This window comes from Rattus norvegicus, chromosome 3 (assembly GCF_036323735.1).
Source record: "Rattus norvegicus strain BN/NHsdMcwi chromosome 3, GRCr8, whole genome shotgun sequence".
Lineage (NCBI taxonomy): Eukaryota > Metazoa > Chordata > Mammalia > Rodentia > Muridae > Rattus > Rattus norvegicus.
Genome location: NC_086021.1, coordinates 1840224 through 1855937, shown reverse-complemented (window position 1 = coordinate 1855937; position 15714 = coordinate 1840224). Strand labels below are relative to the sequence as shown.

Genomic DNA, 15714 nt, shown 5'->3' with positions numbered 1-15714 from the left:
GAAAGATTAGGAATTCAAGGCCCATACCTAAACATAGTAAAAGCCATATACAGCAAACCAGTTGCTAACATTAAACTAAATGGACAGAAACCTGAAGCAATCCCACTAAAATCAGGGACTAGACAAGGCTGCCCACCTCTCCCTACTTATTCAATATAGTTCTTGAAGTTCTAGCCAGAGCAATCAGACAACAAAAGGAGGTCAATGGGATACAGATCGGTAAAGAAGAAGTCAAAATATCACTCTTTGCAGATGATATGATACTATATTTAAGTGATCCCAAAAGTTCCACCAGAGAACTACTAAAGATGATAAACAACTTCGGCAAAGTGGCTGGGTATAAAATTAACTCAAATAAATCAGTAGCCTTCCTCTATACAAAAGAGAAACAAGCTGAGAAAGAAATTAGGGAAACGACACCCTTCATAATAGACCCAAATAATATGAAGTACCTCGGTGTGACTTTAACCAAGCAAGTAAAAGATTTGTACAATAAGAACGTCAAGATTCTGAAGAAAGAAATTGAAGGAGACCTCAGAAGATGGAAAGATCTCCCATGCTCATGGATTGGCAGGATTAATATAGTAAAAATGGCCATTTTACCAAAAGTGATCTACAGATTCAATGCAATCCCCATCAAAATACCAATCCAATTCTTCAAAGAATTAGACAGAACAATTTGCAAATTCATCTGGAATAACAAAAAATCCATGATAGCTAAAACTATCCTCAACAATAAAAGGACTTCAGGGGGAATCACTATCCCTGAACTCAAGCAGTATTACAGAGCAATAGTGATAAAAACTGCATGGTATTGGTACAGAGACAGACAGATAGACCAATGGAATAGAATTGAAGACCCAGAAATGAACCCACACACCTATGGGCACTTGATTTTTGACAAAGGAGCCAAAACCATTCAATGGAAAAAGATAGCATTTCAGCAAGTGGTGGTGGTTCAACTGGAGGTCAACATGTAGAAGAATGTAAAGCGATCCATGCTCCCAAAACTCTTGCTTCTTTCCACTATTGATGAAAATTAAATATTCACTGATATATACAGAACCAGAGAATCCCAGTCATTTGCAGTTAATTTGGTATCCTCAGGGTCCTGCCATGCATCATATGTCAAATATCTGAGTGATTTTCCACTCCACGGACATCCCACAGCTTACAACTCTTCGAACTAAAACTTTTTTTCCCCAAATATCTATGTTTGATGATGACTCTTAAAAGCTTTAACCTCCTTTGTAGCCCTCCACCCACCCGAGGTAAAAGAAAGAATGGAGGGGCATTGGGGAGTGGGGGTGGTGCCCCTGTTTAGAAAAGTTTATTAGAGCAACACCCATCTGTGTTGTATGGAAAGCAGAATTTCAGTTCTCAAATTGGAATAGGCAGCTTGTTCCATTAGCAAACATTTCATGAATACTCTAGTAATTCAGTTCCATAGAGTTGTCATAACAAACAGGAAACAACAGTAGTGGCACAACCTAGTAGAACAGCCAGCCTTCTGTCAATAGCCTGGACAGAGAGAAGTTCTATGCTGTGCCCGTCTCAGGGAATTTAAGTTCAGCAGAGACTCAAGATGCACAAGCATTGTTCCTGGTGCTTTATTTGTTTGTCATAGTCTGTATAGCCAGATTTCCCTTGGAAAAATATAAAATGTTTGAAACATTTTCTGCTGCTACAAATATATTACTGTAGCTGAGTTATCCTGTATATCATTTTCTCCTCAGAGGGATAGAGACGATTGCAATCATTTAAAGCTATTGCCACTAATGTTGAATTGGGTAATCCAATATGTGATCAGAGGAGAAAAATCACGACAGTGTAGGTGCTTTGACCATGTTTCCAATATAAAAATTTTAAAAACACTTACAACCTATGAGTTGTAACGGTACTGCATACTCTTAAAACCACCTCAACAGCAGTAACTTATTTTTACTCTTGTATGAAATAAAATACAGTTAGTCAAAAAAGGTGAAAGCAAGGTGTTTTTGAATGTGTAAGCTTGATGGTGCTTTTGGTCAAGATGATAATTATCAAAACTATGATTTCAAGCAAGTTTATAAAATGATGTTTGTAAGACATGAAGCTCCTCTGTTAATTTTCCTATTATGTTTGGCTAAAGGCACTTGCCATCTAGTTGTAGGGATAAGGAATCACTTATTTTTGGAGAAACTGAGTGAGTTAGAGAAGCAATGGACATAATATCAATCCCAAGTACATAGAAGTCACATTGGTAGTACATCATCTTATTAAAAAAACAGAAATGAGTACTCAGACAGAGCCATTTAGCAATAACATCATTTTTCTCTTATTTGGCTAAACCATATATATTATGCCTATGCAAATTATTTTAAAAGCAAGGATTATACTTTGTAAAAGCATGTATGTATGTTTATATGTATGTATGTATGTATGTATGTGTGTGTGTATATACATATGCAAGTCTATATGTGTATGTGTACCTAAGGACATATGTTTATATGTTGTATATATGTTTATATATGTTTATATGTATATATGTGATATATGTGTATGTGGCATCATGTATATATGTGTGTGTGTATATATATATATATACTTGTATGTGTATATATGAATATATATTTTTATGTGTATATGCGTATAGATATATAACATACAGATGCACTCTATTTTCTAATATTATGAAAAATTTCTCATATATACATTAGTACTCAAGAATTTTTTAAGCTGCTTTATAAATTTTGATTCATTTTAAAGTTACAGTTCAGAAAATAGTTTCAATATAGTTAATTAATTTTATACTATCAAATTTTTATCTATTTCATAAAAACACAAATATTTACTTTAGTTATGTGACTGGATATATGTTTTAGCATGAGACATAACTAATTAGCTTTTCAAGCATGTGATTTAATTTCAGGATACTACTATACCAATGGGAGGTAGAAAATAATCAAAGGACTGGTATATGTGATAGATCAAAGGACTGGTATATGTGATAGATGTAAGTATATATATACTTACATACATACATGAATGCATAGTTACATTGATAAAAGGTCACAGATGATAAGTAGACAAATATCACATACTCAGAATCATCAATCATGAAATAATTAGTATTGAAAGATAAAAATATCTTCTAATATGGAGCAAAATTTTAAATGTGAATTGTGTTCATATTTTAATTCTTAAAGGGAGATTGATCAGCCATACTCTTTAAAATAAAGTGTATCTTTGACACTTCCACACAGGTAGATAACAGACATGAAATACTTAAGCTCCTTTACATTAATCTGTCAAATTATCCCATCATCTTGTCTTTGTTCCTTAAATGCATAACATCATATTTTTTATCCATGTTCAAATCTTCAGTCACTTTCTAACGTGCTCTGCATTCTACCTCAAATCCAATCAATATATTTAAGTCTCTAATAAATCCTCATATTCTTTCATGAAAATTATTAATGATGAATCACTTTTAATTTTTACTATCATTGCTCTCATAGTGCTAACTATTATTTCTCTGTCACAGATGTGATCACTATTCCCTTCTCTATTTTCAGCACTATTTTCACCATCAACCATTTTATAAGTTCTTGTTATATGAGATAATAAAATGATCTTTCTTTCTTTTTTTTTTTTTCGGAGCTGGGGACCGAACCCAGGGCCTTGCGCTTCATAGGCAAGCTCTCTACCAATGAACTAAATTCCCAACCCAATAATGATCTATTTTTCCACTACTAAATTATGTACCAACAGTTTGTTCCGTTAAAACGTTAGACAAGAAAAACAAAGTTGTTACAATGTGGTAGTTCTACTCAGACCTAAAATTGAAAGCTGTTTATATGACCTGAATCATAGGAGGAACACTTCTGGAAGAGAAAGCAGAGTAGTAGAAGAAGACCTCATAGAGGGAAATGTTTCATGCAATTGTAAACAAAAACTGTAAAAGACCTGAACTTGCATATTGAGTGAAAGTTGTTGAAGAATATTTACACGTGACTCTGAGTGGGTTACATAAGCAGGTTTATTTATACATCCATGGTAAATACTAGAAAAAATGGCATCAAAGTGTAATACAGCAGAAAAGAAAATATAGTTGAAATTGGTACAGGTTACAATATGGATGTTGTTAACATGAACATGCTGAACGTTATTGGATGATTGAATGTGATGATTTACACAAATAAACTAACAATATTGCATGACTCTTTAATGAAATTACTCTATACTGAGAACACAACTATAATCTGTGACAAAAATCTGTTCAGTTATGGTTATATTCTTTAATATTTCTTTTTGAAAACATTCATTTAATTAAATAAAATTCAATAAGGAACCAAAGATAACCCTTTTCATCTTTGGCATATCCAAACTCTAAACAGACAGGAGTATAGTGGATGAAACTTCTTCCAAATTTCCTACTCAAGGTATTATTAATTTAAAATAATAAACACAGCAGAGTATCATATTTGTGGGCATTTGTTACTAAGACCAAATAATCTCCTCAGAAAGACCTCCAATAAAAGCAATCTAAAATATCTTTCCCCTTTAAATATTAAAAATCTTAAATATGAAACTTGCTTATCATTTTCACAACATATACACCCTTTGTAATTACTTTGTTTTTATATATGACTTTCAGTCACTCTACCTTTCTGATTTTGATATATGCCAAGCTTCACAAAAAGGAGACTGTACGCTTATCAGGAATCCTCATATTTCTCCCATTTTCCACTGCATCTGGGCCATATTACGTTCAATGAAATTAATATTTTAAGTAAATGATAACGGGTTGCAAATATAGATTTTGATATTTCATACATTAAAACAAATAAAAAGTTCTAATAAATAACTAGGTACAGAATTTGCTTTTATATGAAAACAATAATTTAATAATACCTTATAATTTCCACCCTAATTGATATTGAGTCAGTGCTGAAATATATGTGACAATTTTTGTGAAAAGATTAAGTAATTTTTCTGTATCTTTGTAAAAAGAGTTGGACATATTCAACAAAGAAGTGTCAGGCTCAGATATTTTGTAGAAATAATTTAAAAAATCACTCCAAAAATATTCTAAAAGGTAGATCTAGAACACAATTTTAATTCTCAGGCTCCAGATAACCAGCTCACATAGTGCTGAGCACTTGCCTTCCATGTGCATATACAATTTTAATTTCCATAGATAATATTTTTTTTTAAATTTCAAAAGCTATATTTATTTAACAGTAAGATTTTAGAAGTGGAAGATTACTTCTTTCCATGTTTATTAAATTGGATATTTGTTTGCATTTCAATTGTTTTTATCTTTCCTGTCCATCATTCCTCACCTCTTCCCCTAACCTTTTAGAGTGGTTGTCCCCTCCACATTGATATCCCCTTCCTTACTGCCCCAGACAACCAAATATCCCAAATTTTAAAATTGGTTAGAGAGCCAGACCAAGAATTCTCAACTGAGGTATCTCAATAGGTGAGAAACACCTCAAGAAATGGTCAACATCCATAGTTATCAGAAAAAGGCAAATCAAAATGAACCAGAAATTCTACATTACACCAATCAGAATGGCTAAGATAAAAAACGGATGCAGTAGCAGAGTAAGCTAGGATGTAGAGAAAGTGGAACACTCCTCCACTGCTGGTGGGATTAGTAGCTGTACAGTCACTTTGGATATCAATGTTGAGGTTCAGAGAAAATTGCAAATAGATTTACCTGAAGAACGGGATTTACCACTCACTTCAAAACATATACACTAACTTGATTCACATACAACAAGGACATGTTGTTGAACAGGTTCACAGCAGCCTTACTTACAATAGTCAAATGATGGAAAAAGGCATGATTTACCTCAACTCCACTGAAGAATAAATACAGAAAGTGTGCTATATTTAAACAAAGGAACACTACTCAGGTATTAAAAATGAGGACACCAAGAACTTTGTAGGCAAAGGGATGTAACTGGAAATTAGTGAAGAAACAGAGATCAAAAATACATAACATGGAATGAACTTAGTGACAAGTGGATGTTAGGCCCAAAACTCAGAATGCCCACTATACAGAGCACTTATCAAATAAAGGGTAATGTGTTAGAAAGTCAAATTGTGAATGCTTGCAACCAACTTAGAAGAGAGAACAAAATAATCTTGGAAGGTAGAGGGATGGAGGGACTTATTTAGAGATAGAGAATGATGGACAAATTGGGGGGAGTTGCAACAATGAAAAGAAACAAGAGAGAATTCCAGAGGAAAAGTGGAATAAATGACAATAAGCATCAGTGGTGTGTGGTGAAGTTGGGTATCCACAGGAAAGTCCCAAGTGCCAGGGCAACAAGAGATTCCCATAAACCTAATGGGATGATGATAGTTGAAATACCAAGCAGCAAAGTGATAGAAACACTAGAGACTGCTTCCTGTAACTAGACATGCCCCCCAGTGAGGGAATGCTCCCACAGTTTAAAATTTTTATCCTATAAATATACAAGGCCTAAAAACTCCAAATGCAAAAGCAGAGCAAAGACTGAAGGAAAGACCCATCAGAGACCACCCCATCATAAGAACCATTTCATCCACAGACTCTAAATCCTCGCACTATACCTGATGTCAAGATGTGCTTGCAGATAAGACCCTAATATGTCTGTCCTCTGAAAGGCTCCCCCATCACCTGACGGTGACAGATATAGATAGAGCTAACCATTTGACAGAACCTGACAGCCAGAAAAGAACAGTTAGGGGAATGCCTGAAGGATCTGAAGGGGATTGGAGCCTAATATGAAGAACAACAGGATCATTAAGTTTACCCTTCAGCGGCTCAGAAAATTTACTACAAACTAGAATAAACTTGGGTCAGTCAATGGCTTCTACTACATAGATCTTAGAGCATATGGAGAAGACAACTGACTCATCTGCCATATCTGGGAAGGGAGACAATTGGTCCTGTGGAGATGTCATATCCCAGAGAAGGGGGATGTTGCAGGGCTAAAGTGGAAGTGGGCAAGGAGATGTGGGAGCACCATATTAGATACGAAGAGGATCAGTATGGCTTTGGGGATTCAAGAGAAATACCAGTTTGGGCAATAACATTCAAAATATAAACAAATGAATAGATGATTTTACACACATACTGTTTATAATATAAGATATTTATGTTTACAATAGAGATGTTCACATCTGTCTCCTTAATGACTATATATTCATTATCTGTACTGTTTCAGGTTTACTGAAAGTTGAAATCCATAATTTTCATAAATTACTTAGTAGTGAATTTCACATAGATAAACCCAATCAACGTTTTATCTTCTGTCCTAATAGCTATAAATCTTTAGTTACCTCGATGTAAAATTAAAAAAATATATATATATTTTGTATTTCTATCCCATTAGGTTTCCATTCAATGCCTCAAATGTCTCTCAGTCTTTGCTGTACTACTCTATATTCCCTCCATTGTCACCCTCTTCCCTGTTTCTTCACATTTGACATTCCTGTTCCTGACTGTGTCCCTCAGCAATCCAGAAGTACATTTGTACTTCCCAAAATGAAGAGAGTCTGGACCATGTCCCTTCACACACTAAACTGATCATAGAGATACACAGTTGGAGAATTAAAATTCAGACTAAAAGTGAATTTGGATCCCATTTTTCCTTTATGATCTGAATTAACTCATTTATGATGACTTTCACAAGATCCATTCCTTGTCTTGAAAATTACATGCTTTCCCTTTTCCAATCTGTAAAAGCACCACATTTTCTTTATGCCTTTATTTGGTAAGGAACAACCTGAATATTTCCAAATTATCATGGGTTTATATACTAGGATGAATCAACATTTGGTTATATACACTCAAGTTATATCATTAGGTGTATAAATTTCCATATTCCTGAAGAAACATCATATTAATATCAAAAGTTGTTATACAAGTTTGCCTTCCCACCAGGAGAATAGCAATATTCCCCTCTCTCCATAACAGGGTAAAGATAAGTTGGCACATGTGTTACTAACCTAAGTTTTCTGAAAGTGATGAAAAAAACCTCAGAATAATTTTTTTTGCATTTCCGTAATGCATACGGATGATACATATTTACCATTAGATTCTTATTGATTTGAGTTTCTTCAATTGTGAATATTTTGTTCAGATATGTAGCCGAATTTAATTATTTTTTCTTCAAATATAGTTCTTTAGTTTTTTTATTTTGAGTTATAGAAGTTCATTGCTAAACGTGTACATGTAAATAATGCTTAGTATTTTTGAAAATAGCCACTTTAAATTATATTTACAAAGGACAAATCACATAATGTGCTCCCATTAAACTCACAGAATTGGCAGATCTGTTGTAGCTAACAAAATTCATTAAGGTCACATTATGAAACATCACCATATAATAAAGCACTCTCTATGTACATAATATTGAGGAATATACTTTAATTGTTTTTTTTTGAGATTTTCCACCAATATATTTTGATGATAATTTTCCCATTTATTTTAGATACATCACTATATTTCTTTGAATCCTACATTTGTATATCTTCTACATTAAAATACTGTTTAATAACCCCATGATGATCGTTTACAAAAATCGTTCAACCCTCCAACAGAAGACACTAACTGTCCATAGTATGTCAGTTAGGAGTAACAGCTTTCAGGCATTTACATTGCATTCTGGATGGTTGACTGGCTTGAAGCTGTGCAGGGAAACACAACACCTGCGTGTCATGTGGACAGCACTCCTCGTATTCTGAAGACACGAATTCCCTCTGATGCACCCCACAATTTTGCACCTACAATCTCTTTGCCCTTTGTTTCAGGATGGCCTTTGAGCCTTGTGTAAGGGGTATAATATGTATCCAACTCATCATGGCTGAAATCAATAAAATGAAGACAACAATAAAATGAAGAAAGAAGAGTTCATTCTTGGAAAGTATTAACAAGATTCTCATAACCTCTGGCCAAATTAAGTAAAGAAAGAGTGGAATTAACAAAATTAAAGAGAAGAGAGGAGACGTGGAGAAAACACTTTTTATATTTACAGTCAGAAATCTATAATATTTTTTAAAACACTAATGATTTACTAGATGTATTTGATATGACAATATTAAATCAGCTAAATGTGCATAATTTAAACAGCACTATCCTAAACAATGACACAGATTCAGGTATTTAATATCTCCCACCTAAAATATCATAGGACTACATGTATTCAGTTTAAAAATTTGATTAGACATTTAAAGAGCATTGACAGTTTCTTAGACTATTCCATAAATGGACAAAAGTATTGAATACGTTAAAATTCTATTTTGAATCCGGTATTATCCAACAATTGACAGAGAAAAAAGGAGAAAAGTGAGAAAGGGGGACAATGAAAAAAAATGGAAAGATACAGAGAGAGGGAGAAAGAATTACAGACAACTCACAGAAAGAGAGGAAGAGTGAGTATTACAGAATAAGTTCCACTGATACACACATATTCTCAATAGAATCCTTGTGAACAGATTCAAGGCGACATTAAAATTAATCTTCAACCAGGTAAGCTTTCTTAAATACCAGACATACAAGTTTGATTTAACATACATATCATATATCTATATCTATATCTATATCTATTTTTATATCTATATCTATCTATATCTCTAGCTATATATATATGTATATACATAGATAGATAGATAGATAGATAGATAGATAGATAAATAGATAGATAGATATAGATAGATATAAAGATATATATCAACAAATGTATGGTACTACATAAAATGATAAAAGGCACAAAAGACACCATTATTTTATTAGGTGAAAAAAAATGACCGGTGAAAAATAATATATTCATTCAAGTCAGAAGTCCTGGAGAAGCTATAGCTATAGAGGATATAGTTCAACATAATAAAGAAAAGGTACAGCGAGAATACCACTATCAATGTGATAAAGAGAGAAAAATTCAAAGCAGTTACACTGCAACCAGAAACAAGAAAAGTATATACTCTGGTTTCATACCTATATAGTACAGTAGTTTTAAATTTAGCTAAAGTAGTATGACAGCTGAAGAAGATGCAGGTAATACAATAAAAATGAAGATGTTAAATTGTTCTCATTTGCAGATATCATGGTACCATTTTAAAAACTATAAAAATGTTATTAGTCTCCCAAGACTGCAAAATACCTTCATAAAAGCATAATACAATAGGAACACACAAAATTCCTTAGCCTTCCTTCACACCAATCCAAATCATACCTTTAGAAAATCTATTGAAAAATACCCTTCACAACAATCTGATAATATAAAATAAAATATTGTGAATAAGAATATTTAAAATGCCAAGACCAGTGTAAATTATCTAGAAGTGATCGTAAATAGAGACAATTTTTCTCTGAAAAAATAAGTTTCTTAAAGCTGAAAATATATTCATGAACTAGTAGAATGGAAAATTAACATACAAAACTCATTATCTTTTCTCTATTACAATTTCAAACTATGGGAGAGAAATCAGGGAAATATTCCACGCAAAATAGTCTTAAAATATATAACAAAAACCATGGATTGTCACAGGTATAAAGCATACTATTAGTAAGAAGACATAAGAAGTACACATGATCCATCCTGAATACATATAAGACTGCTACAGCCAATATTATGAAAGAATGTAAAGACTTCAATAAATTAAAGCTTTTATTTTTTTTACACAGTAACTTGCAACATTTATTTAGATCTTTATAATATATCCTTTGATAATAGAGAAACTAAAATCTGCTTTACTGTCCTTATAAGATAACATTTGGAAAACGATTCATAATAACTATCAGATTGTCAAAGCTCTAAGACACCTAAACAGTAGTGAACACCAGACCAAGATGAGTGTTTCATGTCTACAATTTTCTTCATATCTCTTAAAAAACAAAAACAAAAAATAACCCCAAACTACTAGCATCCTCACTGCCACATGCCCTCCCCTTAGTTAAGGCTTTTATTACTGGCTCATTGTTTTAAACCCCAAAGGGGCAAGAATGACAGAGGGAGAGACACTGAAGTTAAATAATTAATTAGAAGAATTACAATAATAGGAAAACTGAGAACAGATTTGAATCCTGGAAGAATGTTTATAAGCACTGTTATAAGTCTTTAATGTACTTTAGATCATATTTAAGTGTTCATGCTCCTTCCAATTATTTAAAGTACTAACAGATTGAAGCAAACCATGTAACTGTTTAGATGTTCAGAAAAACCATTCTAACTTAAGGATAGGTCTGTGACTTTGAAAGTAATCCTATGAGTTGGGCATGGTGGCATTTATCTGTACTTAAGAGCACTGGGAAGGCTAAGTCAAGAGGATCACTGTTAGTCGGGTGACAGCATGAGTTGAAGGCCAGCCTGGGCCACATAGCAAGACCCTAACTCAAACAAAGAGAAAAAGAACAGCTTGAACTGTTCAGTCTACAGGATATAATAAAGAAGCTGGATCAGACTATGTTTCTGCCACTTCCAAATGTCAATGATGCTTTATTACTTACATATTTTCTTTTCTTTTCTTTTTTTGCTAATCTAAACTTAATGCCTAGTCTGTGCTTTTCCTAATAGTGAAATGTATTCAAATTCAATCACATTTTAGAAATATTAAAATTACCTACTTCTGGATAGCAATTAAACACAGTTTTCTTCAAAATAAACAAAAACTTTCTACCTTTCAGCAATACCAGTGAGAATACGGGACTATTAGTTAAAAACTGACAATGTATAAAAACACTAACTGAAAATGACACTACAAAACCAAGTTACTGTTTACTTAGCAATTTTAATATTTGTGCTAGAAAAAGTCTTCTACAGAAGCTATACAGTTATTTTGATGCTCATCTGCTACCCTATTTATAAAGACAAGTACTTTTCCTCTGTATATACATAACTGCTAACTTTTCAAAAACTTATATACATGATTCACATACATATGAGAAGGTTTCATTTACCATTGTAAACAGTGATTTATTAAATAATAAAGTAGCTCATGCTAAAAACTCAGCAGTAAACTTCTCACGGAGAAATCAGAACGAAGTCCTATCACAGATAGTTCTCACAGCTGTCAAACCGGCTCACTCGGCTTTCACCAAGGCAGTGAAACAGGAGCTGACTGCACAGTGTGCAACGCTTTGGCCCTTCTTCGAACCAGTGCTTCCTGCCTTTTCCGCTGAATTTCTTCAGGAGAATACTTCCTGTTTCTCTCTTCTTCGTCTGGGGAAGATGGTTTCAAAGACTCAGAATGTTTTTGATTAGCTTCAGGCCATGAATTGACAGTTTCCCTTTTTCCTAAGTCCTGTGAGATTTTACTAACAGGCATACTTCCTGCTAGAGGATTTTGATTTAACTCAGAAAGAAACTGAGGGTTCTTCTTTTTAAATGTGAATTTTGATGACTTCAGTAGTTTGCTGTCACTCTGAGCTGTATCTGCTAAGCTGTGGTGGGACAGCTGAGCAGTACTCAACTTCGTATTAGTAGCAATCTTTGTGCTCACAGGACCCAAATTAACTTTCAGATGTGAACTTCCTACAAGAACAGAGTTTGAGCTATTCACCTGTACTGGTACATGCTGATTATCACTTGAATTCTTAGAGCACACAGACAAATTTGTAGCATCCAAAATATTGGGACAATCTCCACATATGTTTCTTTTCTCTACTGTCACTGGCTTATTTATCTGTGATTTATTTGTTAAAGACAATGGCATTGGAGAACTGACAAGATTCCAATGTTTAGACGACACCAACTGACTTCCTTGTTCAGATGCAGAACAAGTATTTCTGGATCCATGTATGGAAGTATTACTTTTACTTTCTGACTCCTTGCTGCCCTTGTTTTCTTGCTGAGTTAGTCTTTCGATGTCATCACAAGCCTGATATAACAAATCATCATCTACATCATCTGCTTCCCAGGTAGTTTCTAATTGATGGCATGCTTTAATCATTTTACTGGCCAACAGTGGGTCATTCCAGTCATCAAAGGGAGAACTGAACTTTGATCCATGAGACTGATTTGTGTTACACACAATGTTTTCTTTGCCCACGAACACAGAATCAAATGGGTCAGTAGTGGGTACTTTCAAAGGCAGGTTAACACCAAGCTTGTGATTTTGTTCATTAGGATACCTTGTGTATGAAACAGACTTGTTAGAGGCATTAAGTATGCCCTTACCATGACCATCTTCTTTCACTTTTGTAAGGTTAGAGACAGCAACATAATCTTCATTTTTACTAACAAAGTTAGTGACAGATTTCTCAAACCTCACTTTATTCCCAATGAATGGGAACTTCCTTGGTTCATCACCTGGATGTGGTGAAAACCTACATTCTCCAGCATTTTTTAGTTCTCTGCTTCGTGTCTTTGAAGGAAGATCCAGTGTTACTTTTGAGTCTCTTAACCTTCCACCTAGATTCATATTTGCTCTTGATGTGATTGTATCATTTTCCCCAATGGAGGTACAAACTGCCTTCTGACCAGTACCTTGAGCAGTTGTAGAGGGAAAGAGTTCAAGCATTTCAGCATTCTCCATAAGGAAGGGTTCACTGCTTAGTAAGCTTTCCCAATCATCCTCAAAATCATTAGCAGTCAATTCATCAAGATGTTTATTAGGTGCTGCTGGAGTCTTAGGACTGGGAGTCACACATGATTTTAGTATTATGGTAGTATCTACTTGAGGGGAAGATGATATTGGAGTTTTATTTAGCAGGTTGTCTGTGAGCAGAGTTTCAGTAGTAATGATTTCCTCTTGTAGTAAGACATTTTCCTTTTTCATGGAAGTTTTACTATTGTTCAAAAAAGTATCTGACAGCTCCTGGCTTAGCTGTCCACTAGACATCTGAGTGGAACCATCAAAAATAGCATTAAAGGCTGCTTCAACATTTCGGTCAAAGGGTCTCTGACTGCTGTCTTGCCCCTTTCCCTGAGATATTCTGCTGTCTCCCTCCACTTGCTTCTTTATTGGAGTATAACTGACTTCAGGAACTATATCATCTGATGCCATCTGCACAGAATTTTTATGGTTATGTAAATGTCCCATTTCTGAAGTCATCTGGATAAAATCATGATTCTTCCCATCTTGCTCTTGAATCACATCAAGTTCTTCCATATTTTTATCAAACTGTTGGGCCAATTTCATAAGTTCTTTTTCTCGATTTTTTGTTTTTAACTTTGTGCAGCTGATTTTCACTCTTGACTTTTCTTTTGCAACACTAGGAGTACAAGGAATAGCAGTGTCACCAATCCATACACCCAGCATGGAGTTTGTCACTGGTTTTTCATCCTGAGGAGCAATACGATTAACAATATGTGAAATCTCATCACTGTATGCACTGGAAATCTGCTTTGTTCTTCTTTTACCTAACTGTTTTGTCATTGGAGAATTTTGATCCCAGAAGATATCAGTCTGTCCATCTGGATCATTTCGAGAACTGAAGGTACAGGACAATAAATTCACTTTCAGAACTTGTGTTGGTGTCTCCTTTTCCCCCGGGCTCCGCCCGCCGTCAGCCGCTGCCCGCCGTTGCGACCGCAGCGCAGACCGCGTTCCCGCCCGGCTGGGCTGGGAGCTGCGGGCCGCCCTGGACGCCCGGGGCCACAGTTCCGCTGCCGAGCAGCAGTTCTCGGCACCCGCCCTGCGCGTCCGCACAGGGCTGTCCGCATGCTTCCTTCGCCGACTCATTCCCGTGGCACCGTCCTTCAGCCGCATTCACATCTTGCTACGGAGGAGCGGGACAACCGCTCCGCTAAGAGGCCGCGCGCCACCGATCACCGCCATCTTTGCAAGTCGGGCGCGCAAAACACCAAAATTAAAGCTTTTATAGTTTAAAGGATAAGTAGATAATATAAATAGGTCAGTTTTTGATGAATTAATAAAATTAATACAATAAATTGTAAATAGTTTACTACAATAAATGATCCACTTTTATGAAACTCAAGAATTTGACTATAAATATTCTACTATAGGACAAAAGACAACTTTTAAAGTGCAAAGTGATAATATGTTTAGAGGGATAATTATAAAGAGAGAAAAGGAGGGAGGCAAAAATTTCATGAGGTTAAAACAATTAAGAGAACAGAAGCAGTTTTATGGGATTGGCAGAGTTAATATTTCAACAGATTGGAGTGTCCAAGAACTATGGACTTTACCCAAGCACAGAATTCTCCCTTTTGTATTAACCTGTTGCCAGTATGGTTTCTTAAGTTTTCCAACTTGAAGAATTGTCAAAGCTCTTACTGTCCATTCACAATTTTGACCTGGTTCAATCCTACAATCATGAGAACTGAGAAATTACAAGTACATGAAATCAAAATTGAGTCACTAGACATCTGAAAAATGCTGTTTGAAAAGTGGGATTCAGTTGTTGCTGTTTTCAAGTCATAGTTATTAAAGTTTAAAATGTTAGCATTGCTCATGCACAGAATGTTTTCTCGAGAGAGAAGAGGAATTCTGAATTCTATTATTGACATTTAGTTTAACTTACTTGTGGAGTATATATTTCATAACTTGGATAAATCCAGTATGCCACACACAGCACAGGGGAAGACACTTATTTCTAGGATTTGTGTGTGTGAAATAAGAGCAATAAGAGTGGAAAAACTGAGACGATGAAGTCTTAACTAGAAGGAGTTCTTATTCCCAGAAAGCTGTGTCAGAAACAACCTGCCCTGTAGGAATCAAAGGCATGGAGGACTTTTCTATGAGATGAGGACACAATACTTGTCTTTCCCT

General features: G+C 34.7%; 1 protein-coding gene across 1 annotated transcript; it reads right to left on the bottom strand.

The window, feature by feature from the left end:
* Positions 1-11749: 11749 nt before the first annotated feature.
* LOC134486336 (ewing's tumor-associated antigen 1 homolog) lies at positions 11750-14778 on the bottom strand. Its single transcript, XM_063285227.1, has one exon. The coding sequence runs from the start codon at positions 14689-14691 to the stop codon at positions 12073-12075; it is 2619 nt and encodes an 872-aa protein (XP_063141297.1). The 5' UTR covers positions 14692-14778; the 3' UTR covers positions 11750-12072.
* Positions 14779-15714: the final 936 nt, after the last annotated feature.